This window comes from Coenobita brevimanus, unplaced genomic scaffold (genome assembly GCF_032717465.1).
Source record: "Coenobita brevimanus isolate Jiangsu-jjx unplaced genomic scaffold, ASM3271746v2 jjx.HiC_scaffold_2061, whole genome shotgun sequence".
NCBI classification, from domain to species: Eukaryota; Metazoa; Arthropoda; class Malacostraca; order Decapoda; family Coenobitidae; genus Coenobita; species Coenobita brevimanus.
In genome coordinates, this window is record NW_027642954.1 from 247,029 (window position 1) to 271,159 (window position 24,131).

The window sequence follows — 24,131 nt, forward strand, 5'->3', positions numbered from 1 at the left end:
CTGGCCAGAGCCGCCTCCGTCAGTGTCACCAGCCCAGTCTCGGGGTCGGCGCTCCACTGGCCTGCCTGTAGACCCCCGCCACCGCCACCATCTCCCTCAGTCTTACCTCCGTCGCCAAGTCTCATCTCTTCCACCATCATCCTTGGACTTGAACCTCCTCTATTTGGGAGGTTCTCTGCTACCTTCTCAACCAGCTTGAAGGCTTGTACTCTTGTCGAGGCGAAAAAAAATTGTGTCTTGTCCTTATATCTGCCTGAATCGTATTTATCCTTTCAGGTGAACCTCCTGTGTCTTGAAGGTTCTCTGCAACCTTCTCAACCAGCCTAAAGATGCTTCGTTGTAAAGAAATATACTAATGGAGTTTTAATTACTTCTGCCGGAATGGTATCACACAATCGTCCTAAGCACTGATGCCGTCCCTCATTATCACGGAGCTAACAGGATCATCGACACTCAGAAAATGTTAGGTAAATTCACTGTTCTATCTATCTATCTATCTATTGGCAGACGCCTCAATCTCGTTTGGGGTGGCCACAAACAAATCGCCTCCAAGTCGCCCTGTCCCCTGCCATTTCACTGCCCTGCTCCCAACCCACACCCCCCTCTCTCATATACCTCTCCACCCCATCCCTCCATCTCATCCTCGGCCTCCCCCTCCCTCTTTCCCCCTCCACCTCACTCACATACACTCTCTTCGTCAGTCTTTCACTGTTCTATTCCAGAAAAATACACTGCATGTAAACCATAAGGCTTTGAGCTTGGACCTCTGCAGGAGGGAAGGGGACTGGGTGAGACTTCTTCAGGGGGGTGAAGGAGGTTTTTGAGACTTCTGGAGGAGGAGTAGGCCACTGAATGAGACTTGTAGGTGCTCAAGGAAGCTTTTGAGACTTTTGCAGGAGGGGAAAAATACTGCTGTAGGTGCTCAAGGAGGCTTTTGAGACTTGTGAACGAGGGGAAGGAGGCTTCGAGGTGAGACTTCTGCAGGAGAGTAAGGAACCGAACCACTAACACTGCCGCGACACTCTGTCCCTGGAGGGAGTGACAGGGGCGTCCGTCCTCTCTTAGCTCACTCGCGGTCCACACTGACTCCATTCACCACTGCGCTCAGGGCTTCCATAAGCTCCGCTCATCTTACCCTAGAGTCGAGTTAATTTTACCCTAAATTCCTATGTTTTACCCTAAATAGTAGGCAACACTGACTTCCATTTTATATATATATATATATATATATATATATATATATATATATATATATTAGGGGGAGGCCGAGGATGAGATGGAGGGATGGGATGGAGAGGTATATGAGAGAGGGGGGTGTGAGTTGGGAGCAGGGCAGTGAAATGGCCGGGGAATTGGCGACGTGGAGGCGATTTGTTTGTGGCCACCCCAAACGGGATTGAGGCGTCTGGCAATATATATATATATATATATATATATTTAGAGAGAGAGAGAGAGAGAGAGAGAGAGAGACATAGACATACAGTATATGAATCTAAGAAAAAGGCAAATTGGATGAAATATGTACAGTACAGAACTCCATATTTTTTATTTAAAGAATAAAAATACACTATTTAAGAAAAAGGCAAACTGGATGAAGTATGTAAAGATTTCCGTATATTTGATTTAAAGAAAACAAAAATAAACAAATAAAGAGAAAACAAGTTTCTCTATGTTTTATCTCATTTCTATTAGATTTCAGGTTTAATCAGAACACTCATCTGAGCCAACCCGGCCTAACCGTTTCGGAATTAAACGTGGTGCGCAGGTTGAAACTTTAGAGTTTTGTGTTCATTTCTATATTAGGTTTGAAAAATATTCTTGATGTTCGACTGATTGTGACACATCTTTTGTGTGCGTGCAATTTTGGCAAAAAAATTACCCTAAAATTACCCTATGTTATGCATTACCCTAAACGCTACCCTAGAAGGGGTCTGATTACCCTAATTTAGGGTATTTTACCCTAAAATGGAAGCCCTGACTGCGCTCCCTCGGCCCTCTCTCTAGACTTGGAGAATTGACGGCTAGGATGTTGGGTCGACATACATTTATAATCATTCTTTTGCCTTATCAACGTTCTCTGTCTCAACCAGAGTTTAGGACTGCTTACTTAATCCTTTGTCTTCACTTATATAACCACCAAACGTTTCACAATAAGGCAAGTTAATATTAAAAAGGAAAAACATAAAACTAACACATAAAGGTGGGTTTAGCTGAGCTGGAGAATAAATTGGTTTTGGGATAGTCTAGAAATAATTACACTGAGAAAGAGTGTCTGAGAAAGAGGTGGATCTGATTAGTATGGTAATAATGAGACAGCTTTGGGGTAGTCTATGGATAATTAAGATAGAAGATAAATAATAACTAAGAGAATAAATAGGAACTTCGATAACTATATAGTGGTAAATGGGGAGTTTGTCTTAATATGGAAATAAATAAACAGGTTTTTGGGGAGGTCAGTGCTCGTTAAGCTGAGAAACAGAGGGCAGGACACACCAAACAAAACCTTGCTAGTGTTATCACGGTGTTCATCCCATCATTAAATAGCCCTAAACATGTCTGGACCCCTAGCCTTTGTGTGTGTGTGTGTGTGTGTGTGTGTGTGTAGGCAGGCAGGTAGGTAGACGAACAGGCAGGCACGAAGGCAGTTACGCAGGAACGCAAGTAAGTGGGTAGGTAATCAGGTAGGCAGACAGGCAGGCACCCAGGCAGGTAAGCAGGTAGGCAAGTTAATCCATCCTAAACCTAAACTGAATCTTTTAAATGTAATCTCTTCGAAAGGACTAAGAATTATGGCCAAGGCGCCTGATACACTGTTGGTAACGAGTACTGTGCCATCTCAAGTCAGTCACGAGGCTATAAAAATATCACCCAATTCTCCTCTCAGCAACATACAGGGGAAGAGGCTTGATAACTGGGCACTGGTCGAGGGAGCTAGTGATTTGAGGTGCCAGTCATCGGTGTTGGTTAGTGATGTTACGGGAGCTAGTTTGGTGATGATGCAAAACTGCCTCAAGAACACGAACACGATAACGCACACACACACACACACACACACACACTCACACAGGATAACCTCAGATGTGTCCTTTCCATATGCCTACAGACTTATGCCTCACCCTTTATAATGAGGAGGACCATAAGTCGAAGAGGCTGTGTATTTCAAGTGTACAATTTTCCTGCTTGGAATGATTATAACCACTGATGCTACCGGCTCTAAGTACAGGCTTGCGAGGATCCTAAGTGATTTGCCTGATAAGGGAAATTACAATGAGGAAAAGAATTAATGAAGGTAGGAGTGTGGAGGATATAAATGGGGGAAAGAATAAATGAAAGTAGGGAAAAGGAAAATATAAAAATAAAAATATAAACTGAGATGACACGAGAGAAAAGTGATACCATGCCTTTTGCTGATAGGAAATTCCAGCACCTTATTACATGGACTGAGGTAGCGAAAGGGAACTGGTCAAAGTTTTCCATTTTCTACTTACAAAATGCTGCGGTAAAGGACGCACGCACGCACACACTCACTCACCCACTCTCTCCCTCTCTCAAACGAAAAAAAAAAAAGATGCACAATTAACTTATCTGTCATGCCAGAACACAAAATGTATTGTATCACCGAAAACTCAAGAACGGTAGATTTTACAGCCAATAAACTGGAAGGGAAGTCTCAAAGAAATCGTTTTATTGCCCAGACGAAACACCTACAGCTTTTGATTGTGCCTTGAGGACCCGAGACCAATTTAAGAGACCGAGGTGGACCAGAATACTAAGAAAGTGTATCGCCTTTAATATGAGAGACTTTGGAGACGAGAGAAGTAGGAGAGGGCTTGAGATGAGAGGCACCGCCGGATTAAGGGGGGGGCCCAAGGGGCCCGGGCCCTGGCCACCCACCAAGAGGGGGCCTCCCACCAGAGCAACTTGTGTTCATTTCATTTCGTGTTTATGCATTACATATTACAGCATTGGATGAATAGTCCCCGTTCAGTATTTCCTAACTAAAAGTGTCCTATTTATATATTAGGATTTAGGTTACCAGTCTGTGGTGTATGCCATTGGGGGAGTTGGAAAGGGGGCCTCCCTTCCAAGCGGGCCCCGGGCCTCCCACATGCTTAATCCAGCCGTGATGAGAGGATTACTATTTCAATACGAGAGGCCTTTGGATAGGAGTGAAGCAAGACAAGGAAACTCCAGGTCAGAAAATTATCTATTTCAATACGAGAAACTGTGGAGGGGAGTGAAGTTAGAGAGGAAGGGTTGAGGTGAGAAAATGGGGCGTGAGTTGCAGAGAAGGTCGCCATATGGAGGAGGAAAGGGTGACATGGAGGTGATTCATTTGTGGTCACCCCTGACGGGATTAAGGCATCTGGCGATAGACAGGTAGACAGTTAGATTGATTGACTGACTGACTGATTGACTGATAAGTGAAGTTTGTATGGAAGACGTAAATTTGGACCAGCTTAAAGTGAGTGTACAGTAGAAATGGATGGTCGAAGTAGGTATACAGGACAAAAATCTACCAAGTGAAGGTGAAGGTAATACAGAAATGGGTCGGAGACGTATGTATGAAGGACGAGAAAATGGACCAGGAGATATATGTATGAAGGACGAAAATAATGGGCCAGGTTATTGTGAAAGACCTATAATTATCACAGTATAAAAAACAAGGAATCAATAAGCTTCAAGTACTGAGATATAAGTCCTTCAAGTCTAGAGAGAAGCCATAAACCACACACAGAGGCCAATTAAGGAAACTCGCCTATGAACGAGCAAGATGATGACCATAACCATTTTCGTAATAACTTTCCTTGTATATCTTGCACGTAGGTAGGTTTGTACAACTTTAAGATGTGGAAACTGATTAGCTTGCGTGTAGATGTGTGTATGGGGGGGGGTGCGTTGTTGTTGTTGAGATTCGTCCATTTTATTATGAAAATGGACCCGGGCTCAGGGTGGAGAGCCCGCCAGAGTTATCAGAGATGTCAGTGGAGCAGCCTCTACGAGGAACTGCTGGGGCTGGTTAGTTTGGAAAATAAGGATACGTCTGTCTGTTTTAGACGGCCTAGGAGAATGTCGGGATTAAAGGCCGACTTTACGATGCTGGAAATTTCTGCCTTGCTGAGGGTGTCGTTATAGCTGAGGTCAGGTTCAGAAGCGTGTGGAGTAGTGCCTTCAGGATCTATCTCGGCTGGTGGCGGTGGTTTAGGCTGTTTCTTCCTCTTCCTCTTCTTGTTCGATGTCGGTGGTGGGGAGGGAGAGGTACAAGCCTCCTCGGTGGCCTGGAGGTTCACGACAGCATCAGGTGGTGAGGGGGAGGTGTGGTCGCTTTCTTCCTGTAGGATGGAAAGGACAGGAGAGGCGACCCTTCCCTCAGCTGCTGACGGCGGGCGGTGATCGTCGGCGGTGTCGGTGTCCATGGGCGGGGCAGAGGTAGTGCAGGAGGAGGCAGTCGCTCTGTTAAGAGGAGCGTCAAGCTGCAGCTTTTTCCGTGGTGTTGTGCGGGGTCTAGGAGGCTGCAGCGAGGTGGTGTGACGCTCCTGACGAGGGGTTGGCCGAGCATCAAGAGCGAAGCTCTGAGGGATGACAAAGCTGGCAGCCAGTTCTTCTCGAATATTTCGGGGAGTAGAACGAGCATAGCTGCCTTGTCATCGCCACAGAAAGCCTTCGCCGTCGCGATGCACATGGCGACAATGGTATCCACATCCTCAGGACATCGGGGATCCCCAGGCCGCCGCCCCTGGGCCGTGGGGCGCCGCCGTGCATTGGCAAAGCCTTGCACAGCTGCACCTCCCTGTCCAGTGACGTCTCTAGCCTCGGGACCCTTCGGTGTCTGGTGAATGTGGAACTCCACTGTCTCGCCCTGGCGTAACGAGAGCGAGGGGCGCCGAGAAGAGGTAGCAGCGATCGCTGAGCGATGCACAAATACATCGACGCCAGTATCCTGGCGCCGGGTGAACCCGTACTTCGCCCTGATGCTGTACCACTTCACGGTGCCGGTGATGGTGATGGTCTGCACTCCTACTTCAGGCTCAGTACTGCTATGACCCTCAACGGGTCGTAGGCTGGAGCAGTAGTAGACGAGGCCATGATGAGGAGAGGAGATGTTGCTGCCACCGCTGTTGGACGAGGAATTCGGGGGGTGCGCGCGCAAGGAAAGGGGGGGAGGTCATGTAATCTACTGGTGTTCGCACTTTGCTCATAAAAACACGCTACAGAACTAATATGTGATGTTACAGCAGACCAACGTACGTATCACTACTATTTAACCATCAATATACTTTCCGCTGGAGATCCACGGTCGCTCAGTGAAAGCGTTTTTGTCTCGTGATCTGTTTTTAGGGTAACTCAAACTAAGGCGGCCATTTAAAGAGAATCCTGATATTAAGTATTGTCATGTGGAGTCAAAATTCTCTGCCAGCCTTGCGTCCTACTTTCCGTATTTCTCACTCTTGCCAAATGAGAGTATCGTTCCTTCTGATACCTTTCTCTTGTGTGTTTCATATTGCTATCACAAGAAACTAGTTCATGTGGCACCCTTCCATTGCCTCAACTGGCAGAGGTGTTGGAGGCTTTTTGCTCACGGACATACTTGCATATGTGATCACCCTGTCGGTTCATATTGCAGACTGACGGGATGAATCATTATAACACATTTACGTATCACTCTCACTACAGACACCCATCACCATTTGTGCTTCTGTGTTGCGTGCCTAACCTTGTAAGACTTAAGGCTTCCCAATGTGAGAGACATTAACCTGGTCCATATACTGTAACTGAGCAAAAACAACATTCAATTAGACTTGCGTAATACTAGAGCTGTCCCGAACTGCAGAGGGTTAATATTGGATCTGGCGTCATTCTCACTGCAAAAACCCATCACCATTTGTGCTTCACCAGTATGTTGCGTGCGGAGGCTTGTATGACTAGAGGCTTTACTATGTGTGAGGCATTTAGCCGGCCCATAAAACCCAGCAAAAACAATATTCGATTACCTTCCGTCAAAGGACTCGTAACACTGAGGCGGGAATCGGTCATATACTGATGCAAATCGTCCCGAGTGTGAAGTATGGGATAAAAATTGGATGGGGAAATACTCGTTTCATTTAGCTGGATTCTGGGTAAGCTTTCATAAGGAAGATAAACAGTAAAATTATGGTGTATTTGCTGCTGTATATAGAGAAAGACCAAAAGCAGAGTACAGAATCCCACTTGCAACATTCTGCCCCAAGACTTCTTCAGGAACAACACCAGTAGACAGTGCTTCACTATTTAAATTGACCTAAGCCTGAATGGTGACCAGAACACAAGTACACAATCCTGCACTATCAGTCAGGCTTGGGTCTATTTAAGGAGTGGAGTGTTGTCCAGTAATGATGTTCCTGAAGAAGCTTTGTGGGCGAAAAGTTGACATAAACTGGTTCCTGTACTCTGCTTTTAGCCTTCCTCCGAGTATTAATATTGTTGCTGTCTTTGCTGCTTCCTAAATCATGTATTCGCGTCTGCCGACAAGTTGCTACGTGAGGTGTGTGTGTGTGTGTGTGTGTGTAATTCACCGGGTCGGTCAGGATCACTTTGATGGTCGTGATCGTCAGCTTTTACCCTCCCAGAAGGGAGCTGAGAGCTCATATAGTCCGATCTAAGGGCAAGGCTGTGACCTTCACACACGCACACACCCGTCCCCTTGCTCAAGGGGGACAGTAACCACCCACTTCGTCAGTGAAACTTTTCGCAACCTGAGCGAGGCGCGAACTCCTGTCCACCAGTTGGCAAGCGAGAGAGGATGTGTGTGTGTGTGTGTGTGTGTGTGTGTGTGTGTGTGTGTGTGTGCGCGTCTGCGGGATGTTGAGCCGGCAGAGAGGACTAAACCAGAGAACGTCGGCTGCACGATCAGGCTGAACACGAATGAGAGGAAACTTTATCGCGATCAGGTGGTCATCGACCGCTGGCGGCCGGCTCCTTTCTAGATGAACCACAAAGAAGACATGTTGCAATCATGTCGTGGAACATCAATGGGGTTCGTACAAAGTTAGAAAAGCCCAATGTACTGTACTGGCATTGTTAATGAATTACGATGTGATAGGGTTGAATGAAGTGAAAACTAGTGATCGTATCTCTCTACCTGGCTATGTTTGTTATAGAGACACTGTGAGGTCAGACGGACATAGAGGGGGCACAGTGGTACTGGTAAAGCGTTGTTTACAGTCATCTGTGATGGGTGTAGACTGTAAAATGAAAGACCAAGTTTGGCTCAGATTGTCCCTATTGAGCACTGTGCTCTTGGGGTTTGTGTATATACCCCCTACAGATTCGCAGTGCTTTAATCCTAACAGTTTCAGTTATATACAAGAGGAAATCATATGTGGAAAAGAGGACAATTGTAATGTTCTACGAATGGGAGACCTGAACACACGTTTTGGTACTGGTGTTCAAAGTATTTAGTGAATTTACTTGTCCCTGGATCTGATTATTTCACCTACCCTGAGATTCCTGAGCAAATTAATTTGCCTAATGAGAATGCAAATACTATGACTACTGTGTGTGTAGAACAAAATTTAGTGGTGGTAAATAACTTGAAATATGGTGAAAAACATTATAAGAGCAATCTGACGTATAGGAAACATCTATCTATCTATATACCTAGGCTGCTTCCCCCATGGAAAGGGAGGTAGCCGAGACAGGACGACACATTCCACATTTACTCATCCATTCAAACAGAGTCATTCGCAGCTTAGCCCCAAAGGGGAGAAGGGACAGATCCTCACCGCACCACACCACACATGGGTCAAATGCACAGTATAATCAGTGACATCCGCAGCAGGGCCCGACAGCAGAGCAGGTTTACCCCTTTCACATCATAATAGACCCATCCCCTTACTCGCACCTGACCTGACTAGCTAATCAGACCAAATGCGGGAGAATATCCCCTCAGGGCTGCGTCATCATTTATTCATTCACAATTTCTCCCCATTTATTTTTGTCACGCACAGAAATATAATGAATGGATTTCTGAAGTAGATGTGTGTAATGCTTCTACCAATATTTTAAACTGCATTTAAAGTTTCACTGTGAATAATGGCCTTGATATGCCATCGGATCACGCCCCCATAGCGGTTGCTCTGTCCCCCCCTGTGGTGGATAGGGTGTGCCTTGGTGTGCGGGCGGGTTCGCTTGGTGATCATGCAGTTTTGTATTGAAGTTGTAAGAAGAAGAAATCTCGGTTAAAACGTCCTATAAAGTTTTGTGATGTTCACATCGAAAACTTTATTGGGGACCTTTCTCGATTCGATATTCCCCAGTTTGATCCTGACATTGATACTAATGTGAGCCAAATGGCCGATATTTTGTACATTTGTGCTAGTGCCAGTCGGTGTGCTCAGGTGACTGTGCCAGAGGATGTCACAGTGAGCAGGTGGGAGAGACTCTTAAATGATACGGAGGTGTTGTATGCTGATGATTTGGTGTTGATTGCAGAGAATGAAAGGGAGGCGGAGGAAAGGTTTAGGAAGTGGAGAGATGGTATGGGGCAAAAGGGTTTAAGGGTAAATGCAGATAAAACAAAAGTGATGATATCTAGGGTTGGTGGCGGTACTGTCAAAGACGAGGGAGAGTGGCCATGTGCAGTTTGCCACAAGGGCGTGGGAAGTAATTACATCTTGTGCGGTGTGTGTGATAAATGGGTGCATAAGAGATGTAGTGGTATCAGAGGTAGACTGCGAGATAATGTTGATTTTATGTGTATGGCGTGCAGAGGTGAGCAGGTGGAGATTGTCAGACGTGAAAGGATTGAACTTGCTGGTGAATCTCTTGAGTGTGTGGAAGAATTTTGTTATTTGGGAGACATGTTGTGTGCTGGAGGTGAGGCTGGAGCTAGCTCTGTGGCTAAGGTGAGAAGTGGTTGGAAGAAGTTCAGGGAGCTCTTGCCTCTCCTGACATTGAGAGGGCTCTCCCTACGTGCTAAGAGGTCTTTGTATGCAGCATGTGTTAGGACTGTAATGCTGTATGGCAGTGAGACCTGGGCAGTGAAGGAGGAAGATATTCACCGACTCAGACGTACAGAAATGACAATGATTAGGTGGATGTGCAGTGCGTCCCTGCATCCAAGGCCTGGTGGGGCTGGGTTTACGATGGAAGAGTTGAGAGGTAGGATGGGACTGGAGTGTATTGGTGTTGAGATGAGGAGAGGTAGATTGAGGTGGTTTGGACATGTGGAGAGGATGGGGGATGATAATTGGGTGGGGAGGGTGAGGAGTGTTAATATTGGGGGTGGGGTTATGAGGGGTAGACCGAGAAAAACATGGGACGAGGTCATTAAGTGTGACCTTAGGGTTAAGGGACTGAACAGGGAGGCTGCAATAGATAGTGCAGCGTGGAGAGCCGCAATTAGGTGACCAAGGCCGACACATGCAAGCATGTTGGAGCCTTTAAAAACGAAAACGAAAAGGAATATATAAGTCTTTGTCTGACCTTTCACCATATATGTCTGCCTGATTCGCCACGGCTGCAATATATCATCTTGCCTGGTCATTACTTACAGCCTCGTATCTGCATAATATACCATGAAATATTGTAGCTGGCGGACCGTGGCAGGAAAACGAGAGAAAAAGAGGAGGGATAAGAAAAAGAGCAGAGAGTAAAAGCAAAGAGAACAGAGAATATGAAGAGAGCTGAGAATAAAAGGAAAAAAGCAGAAAGGCTGAATGAGGCCAGAAAAAGAGTGAGAAAAACGAAGAACGACAAGAAGAGCACAGGGCAAGAGAACAGTAAGGCTTGGATAGGTGGTTCGGAGGCTGATGAGGACTGTGAAGAGTGCTAAAGTAAACGCAGACTTGACTACGTGGTTCAGAGGCTGAAGAGGGTTATGAGAAGACCATGAATGATTTGAGAGAGTTGTCATTGTATAATCAGACAGGACGTGTACAACTCCCAATATGGTGTGTGTAATAAGCAGTAAAAAGCCTTGCACGAGGGAGGTCGGGAAATATAAACGTGCTATTGACACATCACCAATAGGAGTGTAATAGATAATAAACACCTTGCACGAGAGGGAGGTAGGAGGCTTTAAAAACATACCATTGACAGATTACCAATATGACTAGTATAATAGACTCCTATGTAAAACACACGAGTAAACACCCATGCCTGAGAGGTGGGGAGCTGTAAACACATACCAGTGATGTTACCAATTGGACGAGTATAATAGACAGTACACATCCTTACTTGAGAGGAGGCGGAAAGCTTCAGAAGCATTCCATTGACATATTAACCTCCACATTAAGCAAAGCACTGAGATATCAATTAACGCTTGCCATAAAAGACTGAACCTGAGTCTGTTATCTCGCAGCCACATACGAAAAGACATCAAACAAGGCATATCCAACGACTTTCAGTACAGCAACGTATCTTCAAGCTTATTCTTACTTCAGACGACTTTATTCAACTTGGGCAAGACATCTGCTAATGAAACTTGGGCAGGATATCTGGTACACAAGGCGGTATCTACTGCCATCTTTCTAGTTCTAGTATTTTCCACGAAGCTCTTGTACAATCGTCCAGAGAAAGCTAAATAAACTAAAAACATATGCTATACTAAGGAAGAGGGAATCGTAACTATAAAGGACGCTATTCTTAAGCAGTCCACCCTCAGTCACATGAGAACCCAAACGTAAAAACGAAGTTTTAGTTACACAAGGCACACACAAAATATATAAAATAGACGAAACACGAAGCGAGCACACACACACACACACACACACACACACACACACACACATACACACACACACACACACACACACACACACACACACACACACACACACAAAATCACGTTCACCTCTTATGATGTTTGACATTGGAAGGACCGACCAACAAAAGACCGAGCCCAGTCCCAACTAACCTATCCATATTTGCTCAAACTGAACACTGCCTAACCTCGAATGACCTAATCCAACCCAAATCAACCCAACCTAATCTAACTTAACCTCACCTAAAGTAGTCTAATTGTATTTAACCTCACAATCTCACATAACCTTCCCATACCTAACCTAACCAATTCTGACGCAGCCTAACCGCATCTAACCCTACCTAATCCTACCCAGTCTCACTTAACCATACCATACCCGACCTAACCCAACCCAGTCAAGCCTAAAATGACCTAATCCAATCGAACCTAACCCAGCCTAACCCAACCAAATAAAACCCAACCCAAAACCTATCAAAACCGACGTATTCTAAAGCAATCTAACCTAATCCGTCTATATCTAGTCGATCTGAAGCCAACCCAACCAAAAATTACCTAATCAGACCAAACCCTGCCCAAAGTGACCTAACCTAACTTTCGGTCGCCCATGAAATCGCTTTATAAGAAATTATGCTCTCTGAAAGTCTACGGGTGTCACATTCCAAGTTTTGCCTGTTCTGTGTACACATAAAAGTGTGTATGTGTGTGTGTGTGTGTGTGTGTGTGTGTGTGTGTGTGTGTGTATGCGTTCAGGGATAACTAGATGTATTTAAAGATATGGCTACGTATATAGAAATAGAACTTTGTGTGTCGGGTTATGGATATGTATGTGTTGATGAATCGACGTTTGTGAAGATGTTATCGTGTATGAATGAGTGAATGTGGGGCTACGTGTGTTGAGGTGGAACAACTTTTGTTAATGTGAGGTTGGGGTTACGTAGGTGGAGGTACAGCTGCGTGTTAAGGTTACATATGTAGAGGAGTGGGTGTTTGTGTGGAGGGATGGCGTGTGTCCTTGGAGGCGAGGCTATGCAGACCTGTGGCTGTGTGTCTGGAGGTGTGGTAGGATGCTGGTGTGGTTCTATGTTACGTTGTCTTTGTCTTTATGTCTGTGTTTTCGAACGTGTTCATGTGTGTATGTGTGTGTGTGTGTGTGTGAGTGTGTGTGTGTGTGTGTGTGTGTGTGTGTGTGTCAGGCTGACCATGGCGGCTAACACACCAACAAGTAAACACATTAAGAGTTTAATTAATAATTCTGTTGATGATGTTAAAGTCGGCATTGAATCTTTAAAGCAATCAATTTCTAACTCTACATCTTCTAGAAGCCTAATTTATAATGTGTTGAACCCTACCTTAACAGTTCACGAGATCTATAAATGTCGTGGTAAAACTAGTGAGGTACACAGAATGGTATTTAGTCGGCTGCGGGTAATCAGTCACAATCTGGCTATTGAGACGGGCCGTTGGAATCGGCGTGGACGGGGACGTCTCCCGGTAGCAGAGCGGTTCTGTCCATGTGGTGCTGTGCAAACAGAGTTGCATGTACTGGAGGTGTGTCCACTGACTCAGCACATACGTACAGACGTCGGAATAAGTTGGTTTCCTTTTCCGTGTTTGTAACACTGCTCGATTGAGAGGTATCCCCTCCCCCTCCCTTCCTCATGGTCCCACACTCCCACCCAACCCCCCCACTTTTCTCTCCGCCCCATGACTCCACCCGGTACCCTCCATACTCTTGCTCACAGCCAGCTAGGGGTTTCTGTACTTCAAGCACCTCTCTAATTACGTGTAGTCCGAACAGCTAATAAAGGAATAGTACAGTACATATCATAAACCAAGTTAGAAGATTTACTACACACACACACACACACACACACACACACACACACACACACACACACACACACACACACACACAAACGCAGAGAGAGAGAGAGAGAGAGAGAGAATTAGTCTTGTGATTAAATGTTACGGTAGTAGACACCTTTTTTGACATACATATATACACACACACACACACACACACACACACACACACACACACACACACACACACAGAATAAATCTGCTGTGATTAAATGTTGCGATAGTAGAAGCCTCTTTTACAAACACACACACACACACACACACACACACACACACACACACATACAGATAGATAGATAGATAGATAGAGAGAGAGAGAGAGAGAGAGAGAGAAAGAGGAGTTACAAGGAAAAGTTAGGATCTAAATAACTATGCAGCTCATACCGTGGAGATACTTCTTGTTTGCCTGGGAATGCATATCCAATTCACATTTATTCTAGTGTAAGATCCTGCTGATGAATCCCTTAAACTTCTCTACTGTAATGTTAACAACGTCCATGTTGAGTCAGTTCCATGTGGAGCTGATCTTGCATGTGAAAAAGTTTTCATGTAATTCTGCCGGTAATTTTTTTCATTTACAGCTCCCAACCATGGTTGTGTGCCGAGTCCGTGTTAAGAGTAAGCAACTTTGTATGTAATGATTGTGAAACCCAGGGGTGTACCTAGAGATTTAGGGGCCCGGGGGGTTAGGTTCATTGTGGGGCCCCCCTCCAGGAGGGGGGCCCCGCAAAGAACCTAGCCCCCCTTATTCTCAAAACTTATCTAATATCTCAGCCGGGATTGTCGGGATGATAAACATATATATTTTTAAATATTAATAAAGAAAACTTATAAATTTTTAAGGTTTTTTTTGGGGCCCCCCTCAATTGGGGGCCCGGGGGGCAGTTTCAAACAGCCCCCCTCGCCCCCCCCCCTCAGGTACGCCACTGGTGAAACCCATTCAGATTTTAAACACTGTAATGAGCTGACCCCGTTGTCTACGAGTTTCTACTAAAAAAGTCCCACAGCCCTCAGGCGAAACTGATACCTTAGTCTCCTGAACTCTTTTTAAGTCCATGTATGTCGACCAAAATTCCACGGTAACTGAGGAAGTGGCCGTATTAAGGAGATATAGACTGTGAGAACAATCTCTTTATTCCTAGAGAGAGAGAAAGAGAGAGAGAGAGACTTGGAATGACGAGAACAATCAGGAGAAATAATGATAAAAAAAAGTGGGTGAGAGGAGAAACAAGCTGAGAAGAGGAAAACACGCAGGTGAAAAAATGGAACAATGTTATAGAAGTGACGCAGGGGCGGAAGCGCACACACACACACACACACACACACACACACACACACACACACACACACACACACACACACACACACACACACACACACACACTTTCTGAACATTTGTCGACCTGTCTGTGTACTGCCCCTTCCCCTCCCTCTCTCTCTCTCTCTCTCTGGATCCTTTGTCTCATCCCCAGTTTCCTTTTCCCTCCTTCTCCTCTTTATAGCAATCTGCTCAGTCCCTACCTTCCTCCCTCTCTTTCCTTTCCTTCGTCTCTCTTCCCCTCTGTCACTCCCTCCTTACCTCACTCTTCTTTCTTCCTCCCTGTGTCATAACTTTGTCTTACTTTTTACATCCGTTACATGTATCTTTTTTTTTTTCATGACTCTCTCCTTATTTCTTTACTTGTACTAAATCCATTTCCTTCACTGCTTTCTTTCCCCAGTAATAACTGCGTGCTCATTTTTCTCTTTTCTTTCTCCGTCTCTCCCTGTCACCCGAAATCTCTTCTTTCACTCCGCTCTTGCCACTGTCTTTCTCTCCCTTCCTTCCTCCCTGGCCCTTCCCTTGTCTTCCCTTCTTAACATCCCCTTCCTTTTTCTTGCCGTAAAAATTAACCTATTTTCTTCCCACCCTTAATCTCTACTTTCCGCAAATTTTTCTAATTTCTCTGTTTCTCTCCCTCCCTTTTTACATGAATGTCATTCGTTTTACTCAGCCTCAATGCTTTCGTCTTGTCCTGCTTAGTTCTTTCCCTGCATCCTTGCTAGAATAACACTTTTTTCCTACTCTCTGTTACACTGCCTTCTTTTCTAATTTTCCTCATTATCGTTCTCAGTATTCCGTTCCGTAGCTTTCTTTCCCACTTTCTTCTTTATTATCCCTGTTTCTGTGGTTGCTCCATGCCCATTTCCTCTCAGCTGTCTCCCCTTTTGTCTCTACTTCCCTGTCTCCCGGCCTTTCGATTCACATCTCCCTTTTTCTCTTTCCCTTTCACACTGCCTGTATCTCATTTCACCTCTCACTGTCACTTCTCACAATCTGTCTCTTTTCTTAACTCTCGTTGTTCTTTCCTTGCCTCTCCCCTTTTTATTTTCTTCGTAACTGCCTTTTCACATTCCAAATTTTTCCATTCGCTCCCCCTCTGCGCCTGTCGCTCCCTGTCTTTTAACTCTGTGTGTGTGTGTGTGTGTGTGTGTGTGTGTGTGTGTGTGTGTGTGTGTGTGTGTGTGTGTGTGTGTGTGTGTGTGTGTGTGTGTAGTAAATCTTCTAACTTGGTTTATATGTACTGTACTATCCTTTTATTTGTTGTTCGGACTACACGTAATTAGAGAGGTGCATGAAGTACAGAAACCCCAAGCTGGCTGCTAGCGAGAGTACGGGATCGGAGAGAAAAGTTGGGGGGTTTGGTGGGAGTGTGGGACTATGAGGAAGGGAGGGGGAGGGGATAGTTCTCCATCGAGCAGTGTTACAAACACCTTAGTCCACGGAAAAGGAAACGAACTTATTCCGACGTCTGTACAAGATATAACTTTACTTCCTGGAGTCAAAACATTGGTGACGATGCTCAGTTTCCTATTGAGGAGATAGTGTATAAGGTCCTTTCCTGTTTTGGCTAGTGTGTACTATAATGTTTACCATAACCTATGTTATTTAAAGTGTATTTAATTCATTTTGTATGCTCTTATTCTAACCATGATATATCACTGGGAAATTTTTTTCGTAAAAAACGTGAATGGTGAAATTGTAGTTACATTTCTAATCAGAAGTGTAATGATTTCCATCTTTCATTAAGGCTATAGAGATGCACTGATCAACCCTTTAATACTTCGCTTGTTTTGTGGACCATAATTGTTTGCTAATATCTGATGTACTGTTTATCATGTTAAGGTTTATTGTTGCTTGAAATCCTGTATGTGTCACTGGATATTGTGGTCAATAAATACTTACTTACTGTGTGTGTGTGTGTGTGTGTGTGTGTGTGTGTGTGTGTGTGTGTGTGTGTGTGTGTGTGTGTGTGTGTGTACAAAACGATATTAACAAGCCTTATGCAAAAATATACCTCTCACACCACCAAAGTTACATACACACATTACCCCATTAGCAAGCTCCACTAGAGAGCATTGTGTGTGTGTGTGTGTGTGTGTCTGGTGTGTGTGTGTGTGTGTGTGTGTGTGTGTGTGTGTGTGTGTCTGTGTGTGTCTGTGTGTGTGTGTGTGTGTGTGTGTGTGTGTGTGTGTGTGTCCATGGGGATATGGCTATGTAAGGTGGATCTGCATGTGTGTAAGTGCAGTACTGTGCGGGACGGTGTGGCCTTATGTGTCCAGGGATAGCTGTATACTGTATATATGAAGGTATGGCTATGTATATTGAAAAAAAAACTTTGTGTGTCGGGTTATGGATATATGTAGATGAATCGACATTTGTCAAGATGTCATAGTGTACGAATGAGTGGAGGTGGAACTACGTGTGTTGAGGTGGAACTACGTGTGTGGAGGTGAGGTTGGGGTTACGTAGGTGAAGGTAGGGCTACGTGTGGAGGTTTGGATACATAGAGGAGTGGGTGTTTGTGTGGAGGGATGGCGTGTGTCCTTGGAGGCGTGGCTGTGCAGAGCTATGGCTGTGTATCTGGGGATGTGATGGGATGCTGATGTGGTTCTGTGTTTGGTTGCCTTTGTGTCTGTGTCTGTGTTTGTGAACGTGTGCCTGTGTGTGCGTGTATTTATGTGTGTGTGTGTGTGTGTGTGTGTGTGTGTGTGTAAGTGAATGTGTTGTGAGTGGAGGGGGGGTGGGGGTTGTATAGTTTGATGTGGTTGCAGTGTGTGTGTGTGTGTGTGTGTGTGTGTGTGTGTGTGTGTGTGTGTGTGTGTGTGTGCGTGCGTGCGTGCGTGCGTGCGTGTGTGTGTGTGTGTGTGTGTGTGTGTGTGTGTGTGTGTGTGTGTGTGTGTGTGTGTAAGCTCACTACTCGTCAAAGGACCTTGGTAATACATAAGAAGACATGCTATTAAAGTTGCGGCACAAATATATTTTAATGTGCTATGATGTCAACTTCACTCAAAATAACGCCACGCTTCTTCTCCCCTTTCCTGTCTCCTTGCCATGCGTCTGTCTGTCTTCTGTCTGTGTGTCTTTCTTTCTGCCTGTCTCGCTATTGTCGACAACTTCCTAGAATATCATTTATCCTGCATTATACTACTTTTTTTCAGGGTAACTTGTCCCAGATTTTCGTCCTCTTGCCGCTTACTTCACATGGGCCATTGACAGAAAAGGGCAGCGCTACGGCTCCTCTTCAATGGCACTTTTTTGTGACTTACATATTCTAGTATTAATCTATTGCTACAACTCAGTATTCAAGTTGGAGAGATGAAAATTTTAGGCCAAGTTTGAGTAAAATGGGTACAGAATTAATAAAGTCAAACAGCATACCTTTGGTGGGTGCAGTGGGAACAAGGCGACATATCACAGACAGGAGGACAATGGCGGGAAAATCCAGCAAAATCTAACCACCAGCTTATGAAGTGACGCCAACAACACTCGCGCCACACAATCGGTTGAAACACCCGTCCACTTTATCACTAAACGCCTGTGGTTCTGAAGTATGATAACAGAAAATAAAAAAATCGCGTAGACGTTAGGTATTGATGCACTCTCTCCAAGGAGTCTGCTTCTGACGTTCTGTTTATTGCTTGTTCATCACAATGCTTCGAAATTGATGAGCCTCTCACTCGGACATGACGACTGACTGAACCTTTATCCTTGTCTTGTACCCCTGACCTTTTACTGAATTCTATAAGAAAAACGAATTACTTCATCCTAACCTAACTCAAAGTCTAATGACAGAGATGATCTGCTCGCTTGACCTCCCCGCGCACCTTTTGTGACGCAACAGATTAAGTCGGGGTGGGCTTCCTATTCAGAGAAAGCAGTAAAATGGATGGGTAACTGCGAACAATTAGTCACTGTCCGCTGACTCTTCCTGCTTGGATTCCAGCGACAACGTTCCCAAGTTAGTAAGGGCTTGTGCAGAATGGTAAATTCAAAATCTAAATAAAGAAATAAGATAATCTGCTGACTTTTTCCTATAATCTTGCTAACAGACAGGCAGACAGACAGGCAGGCAGGCAGGCAGACAGACTGATAGACAGATATATAAACCGGGCCAAACACATAGCTTCATCGCTCTTTATCGGTTGGTTGTAATAACACCTTCTAGCACAAAAAATAAAAAAATCTTATTACCGTTTTTTTTTTTTTCAGCCTTACTCGTACCGGATCACATTAGTCAACAATGATGTGCGTATTGGGGGATTAATGAAGCTTTAATTATATTTTGTATGAGAGAAAAATGCAGTGAAAATATCGATGGTACCCCCCAACAGTCTAATAAGACAGCCTTCTCCCATTCTCCTCTGTCTATGTATTTTCTTTTAACCATTCTTTTCCCCAAATGGAGAGTTGTGGCAGACTCCTGTATTCCATAAACTAGCATGTTATTCGTTCCATGTACAGATTATTATGCAAAAATCTAGATCGTCATTGGCCACGAGAATTTAGGTAAAGAGATTTTGAAGTGATGTAGAGGCTGAGAACCCTCTATCTTGACTGCTTTTGGGCTGGGAGTTTCCTGTTAGTTAATATTAAAAAAAGGTAATTACACAAGATACCAGTTATTTATTTGATGACATGCTCTGATGAGGAGAGAAACTCAGACATAATTGTATTTCACGTTTCTTTGTATCAACATCTACACTTCGTGGCTTTGGAAAGACAATGTTAGGTAGTTTCGAAGACGGTGAGTAGAGAGGGACTGGCGGGGATGTGTGGTGGTGTGGGGCGGGATATGGTGACGCACTGCAGTAAAGAAATGCCACATAGCTCTCTGTTGGCTGCTCCTGTTACTGGCCGTTCGTCACCCCTGCGAAAGGAATAATATCTTAGTTAACCTTCACTGCCACAGATCTTTAGTATTATATAAAATCGTCTTGAGACAGTAAGAATAAAATAAAAAAGTATGTTGTAGGATTCATTGGGGTAATCATATCACAACCGGGGTCTTCTATGCCATGTTGTACTGCATGTGACTTTGGATACATTGTAAGGTGTGGCTGTGTGGAAGTGCAGCTATGTGCAGGTCTCTGTGTGTGTGTGGGGGGGGGGGTGCGTCATAGAGAGAGAGAGAGAGAGAGAGAGAGAGAGAGAGAGAAATTACATGTCCACATACGTAAATGCTTGCGTGCATTAATCTTTTTCCGAGCATCACTGAGTCCATTCACCTGTATGTGTGTGTGTGTGTGTGTGTGTGTGTGTGTGTGTGATGTCCCCATGGTTGTTCAATATATATATGGATGGGGTGATGAGAGAAGTGAAAACACGAGTAATGGGGACAAGGATGGTGTTGGTAATGAATGGTGATGGATGGAATATCTCAAATTTGTTGTATGCTGATGATGCATGGTGTGGCATGAAAATGAAAAGTCAAGAGTGAGAGCAGTGGAGATGGGACTGCTGAGGAATGTATGTGGAGTACAGAGAGTGGATAGGATACAAAATAACGATTCGCGGAAGATGTGGAGTGAGGAAGTCGGTGGACACCAGAATCGAAGAGAGTGTACTGAGATGGTATGGTCATGTGGAGAGAATGGATAACAATAGAGTGGTGAAAAAGGTATATCTGAGCGAATTTGAAGGAGGGAGGAGGAGAGGTAGGCCAAGGAGAAGGTGGAGAGATATGGTGGATGAGTGTGCTGGGATGAGAGGTATGGAAGTCGGTGAGCCTGGCTGGATGAATGTTGTGAGAAGTGCATAACCAGGAATTTGGCACCCCATTTTAACGTGACAGCGTTCTAATTGACTGTATCAGATAGGTATATGAGAAGCTACAGAATGTGGTGAAAGTTTTTTTGGTTTACCCGATGAAGCCAGGATTCCGGGGGCTTGACTAATGAGTGAATGGTAGCGTACTAGGCAAACTTAGGTTGTCTGGACGTTGCTACTTCTCACCCTGCCGTAGGGTGGTAAAGGAGGTCTGGATGATGATGATGATGATGATAATGATGATGATAATGATGATTATGATTATTATTATCATTATTATTATGTGGAGATTGTGAGGCGTGAAAGGACTGAACTTTCTGGTAAGTCTTTTGAGTGTGTGGAAGAGTTTTGTTATCTGGGACACATGTTATGTGCTGGAGGTGGGGCTGGAGCAGCTCTGTGGCTAGAGTGAGCAGTGGTTGGAAGAAGTTCAGGAAGCTGTTGCCTCTCCTGACACTGAGAGGTCTCTCCCTACGTGCTAAGGGGTCTTTGTATGTGGCATGTGTTAGGAGTGTAATGCTGTATGGTAGTGAGACCTGGGCAGTAAAGAGAGAGGATATTCACAGACTCAAACGTACAGAAATGACAATGATTAGGTGGATGTGCAGTGCGTCCCTGAGTGTGAGGCCTGGGGGAGGAGGGGGGGCTAAGTTTGTGACGGAAGAGTTGAGAGGTAGGATTGGACTGGAGTATACTGGTGGTGTGATAAGGAGGGGTAGATTGAGATGGTTTGGTAGGAAGGATGGGAGTGGAGTGTATTGGTGTGGTGATGAGGAGGGATAGATTGAGATGGTTTGGGAGAATGGATGGGACTGGAGTGTATTGATGTGATAAAGAAGGGTAGATTGAGATGGTTTGGGCATGTGGAGAGGGTGGGGGATGACAGTTGGGTGCAGAAAGTGAGAAATGTGAACATTAGAGTTAGGGATGCGAGAAGCAGACCGAAAAAAAAAAAAAAACGGCATCATGGAGAGCCGCCAGTAGGTGACTAAGGCAATGCATGCAAACAGGTTGGAGCGTTTATAAACGAAACGAGACGAAAAACGAAGCGATGATAGTACCGTACAGCTGGCCTGGACATGGCACTTGTACTGTAGATGCCACACAACAGTAAAAGTGATTTAGTTCTCACCAAACACTACCAGTCTGATGTAGCCATTCAGTCAGGAGATTATTCCAATACTCGAGGTGTTTACTGTGCACGGCCATGTAAGGCAATGCACACACGGGGCTGGAGGTGACTGGGTTGATCACAGAGGACTGGGGTGACCTAGAGGTTCACCTACCACCACAACAGGGGGTCAGAGCTCATGGTATGACACTCCAGCCATTGTAGAAGTGTTGCCACTGAGAGGATATGATAATAAACATAGTGTCAGTGAGGGGCAGCGTCTGTGGCAGCCATCCAACGCGGGTGACGCTAAGCACCCGTGCACACGTCAGTCCTGGCAACACCCTTCACTGGTGCACTAAGGGTACCAGTGCAAGGGGCCAAAAGAACACCGGGGCAAGGTTTGACTGATGATATGATGAGTGACATTATCTGGCTACCCCACACCACCAAGACATGTCACTCTGCAAAACCATACAGGTGATGGAGCACGAGGAACCTACCGCACTCAATGTAAACATGAGAAGGCCAAAGACACAACACATACGGTAATGAAGAGACCAACACAGCGGCAACTGAGCAAAATATAGGAGGTGGCCGACTACTTCAAGGATTAATGGATATGATTCCAAGGTGGCGACCATCATCCACTCACTTGATGTAGTACTGCCTACTTCTTCCTTTACCTCTATCATTCTTTTTCTGTGTCTGCTCTCCTCTCTTTCTCTTTCTCACCAGCATCCACTCACTTGATGTAGTGCTGCCTACTTCTTCCTTCACCTTTATCATTCTTTTTCTGTGCCTATTCTCCTCTCTTCCTATTTCTCCCATCTTTCCTGTCACTTTTTGTTACTCCTCTTTCCTTTTCAGGAGGCTTTACATTGAGTGATAAGCCTAATGGTTTCCTGTAAGCCAGGAAACCATTTACAACGCTGAGTGGTAACCATATAACCAACCCATACGTGTTCCTTAAGTGTCAACAAGTGGGTTGGCGGAGGGTTAGTGCCCCTCCCCGTAAAACAACTAACTCAAGAGACAAACGGCCACCCCTTGCCGGATTATGGCGTCTGGCGATAGATAGATAGATAGGTACGGGATTAAGGCGTCTGGCGGTAGATAGATAGATAGATAGATACGGAATTATGGCGTCTGGCGATATATAGATAGATAAATATATAGATAGATGAGGGATTATACCGTCTGGCGATAGATAGATATATAGATAGATATGGGATTATGGCGTCTGGCGATAGATAGACAGATGGATAGATAGCGGATTTTGGCGTCTGGTGATAAATAGATAGATAGACAGATGGATAGATACGGGATTATGGCGCCTGGCGATAGACTGATAGGTAATGAATTACGGCGTCTGGCGATAGATAGATAGAAAGATGGATAGATATGAGATTATGGCGTCTGGCGATAGATGGATAGGACGAATAACTGTCTATCTATCTATCTATCTATTGCCAGACGCCTCAATCCTGCAAGGAGTGGCCATAAACAAATCGCCTCCATGTCGTCCTGTCCCCCGCCATTTCACTGCCCTGCTCCCAGCTCACATCCCCCTCTCCCATATACCTCTCCACTCCATCCCCTCATCTCATCCTTGGCCTCCCCCTCCCTCTCTCACCCTCCACTTCACTCATATACACTCTCCTCGTCAGTCTCTCACTCTCCATCCTCTCCACATGGCCAAACCACCTCAGTGTGTTTCTCTTAACGCTTCCTATCACATCCACACCACAACGCTCCTTCACTTCCTCATTTGTCAGTCTGTCTCTCCATGTAACTCCACATGCTCCTCTCATTTCCTATTTTTATGCAAGGAAGGAGGAACCAAAGGCCAGGAGCCGGGAAACCGTTCCTTCAAAGAAAAAAAAAAAACAATACAAAGGAGAGTCAAATTCAAGATCCGTTCATTTCGAGATGCCTGGACACACTGCGTGTGAAAAACTGGAGATCATAGGATGTAGGAAATAAAGACAGAGGGAGACAGTTCCAGAGTTGACCTGTTGCATAAATGAAGGACTGCCCAAAGGATCCTAGTGAGATATACCACCTTCCCCTCCCTCTATAAAACAACGATAATAAATACAAGGAAATTATAGTATATGTAAAGACAGCGAGGAAAACTATTTAGTATGTGTTTGTTTATGTAGATGCATTTCTGATGGATTGATAAGTCTATAGGAAGTTGTTACATAAGAAGATGGAGGGTGAGCGGTTCTTCACATCGCTGTCTATCTGTCTATCTATTGCCAGACTCCTTAATCCCGCAAGAGGTGGCCGCAAACAAATCGCCTCCATGTCGCCCTGTC

General features: G+C 44.9%; 1 protein-coding gene across 1 annotated transcript in view; it reads right to left on the reverse strand.

The window, feature by feature from the left end:
* Nucleotides 1–5,370: 5,370 nt before the first annotated feature.
* LOC145389776 (intermembrane lipid transfer protein VPS13D-like) overlaps nt 5,371–24,131 on the reverse strand; it is a gene marked incomplete at its 5' end in the record, with an annotated part of 131,135 nt that continues 112,374 nt past the window's right edge. Inside the window, 2 exon segments of the mRNA XM_080264940.1 lie at nt 5,371–5,454; nt 5,927–6,116. Coding sequence (XP_080121066.1) covers nt 5,371–5,454; nt 5,927–6,116 — 274 coding nt within the window.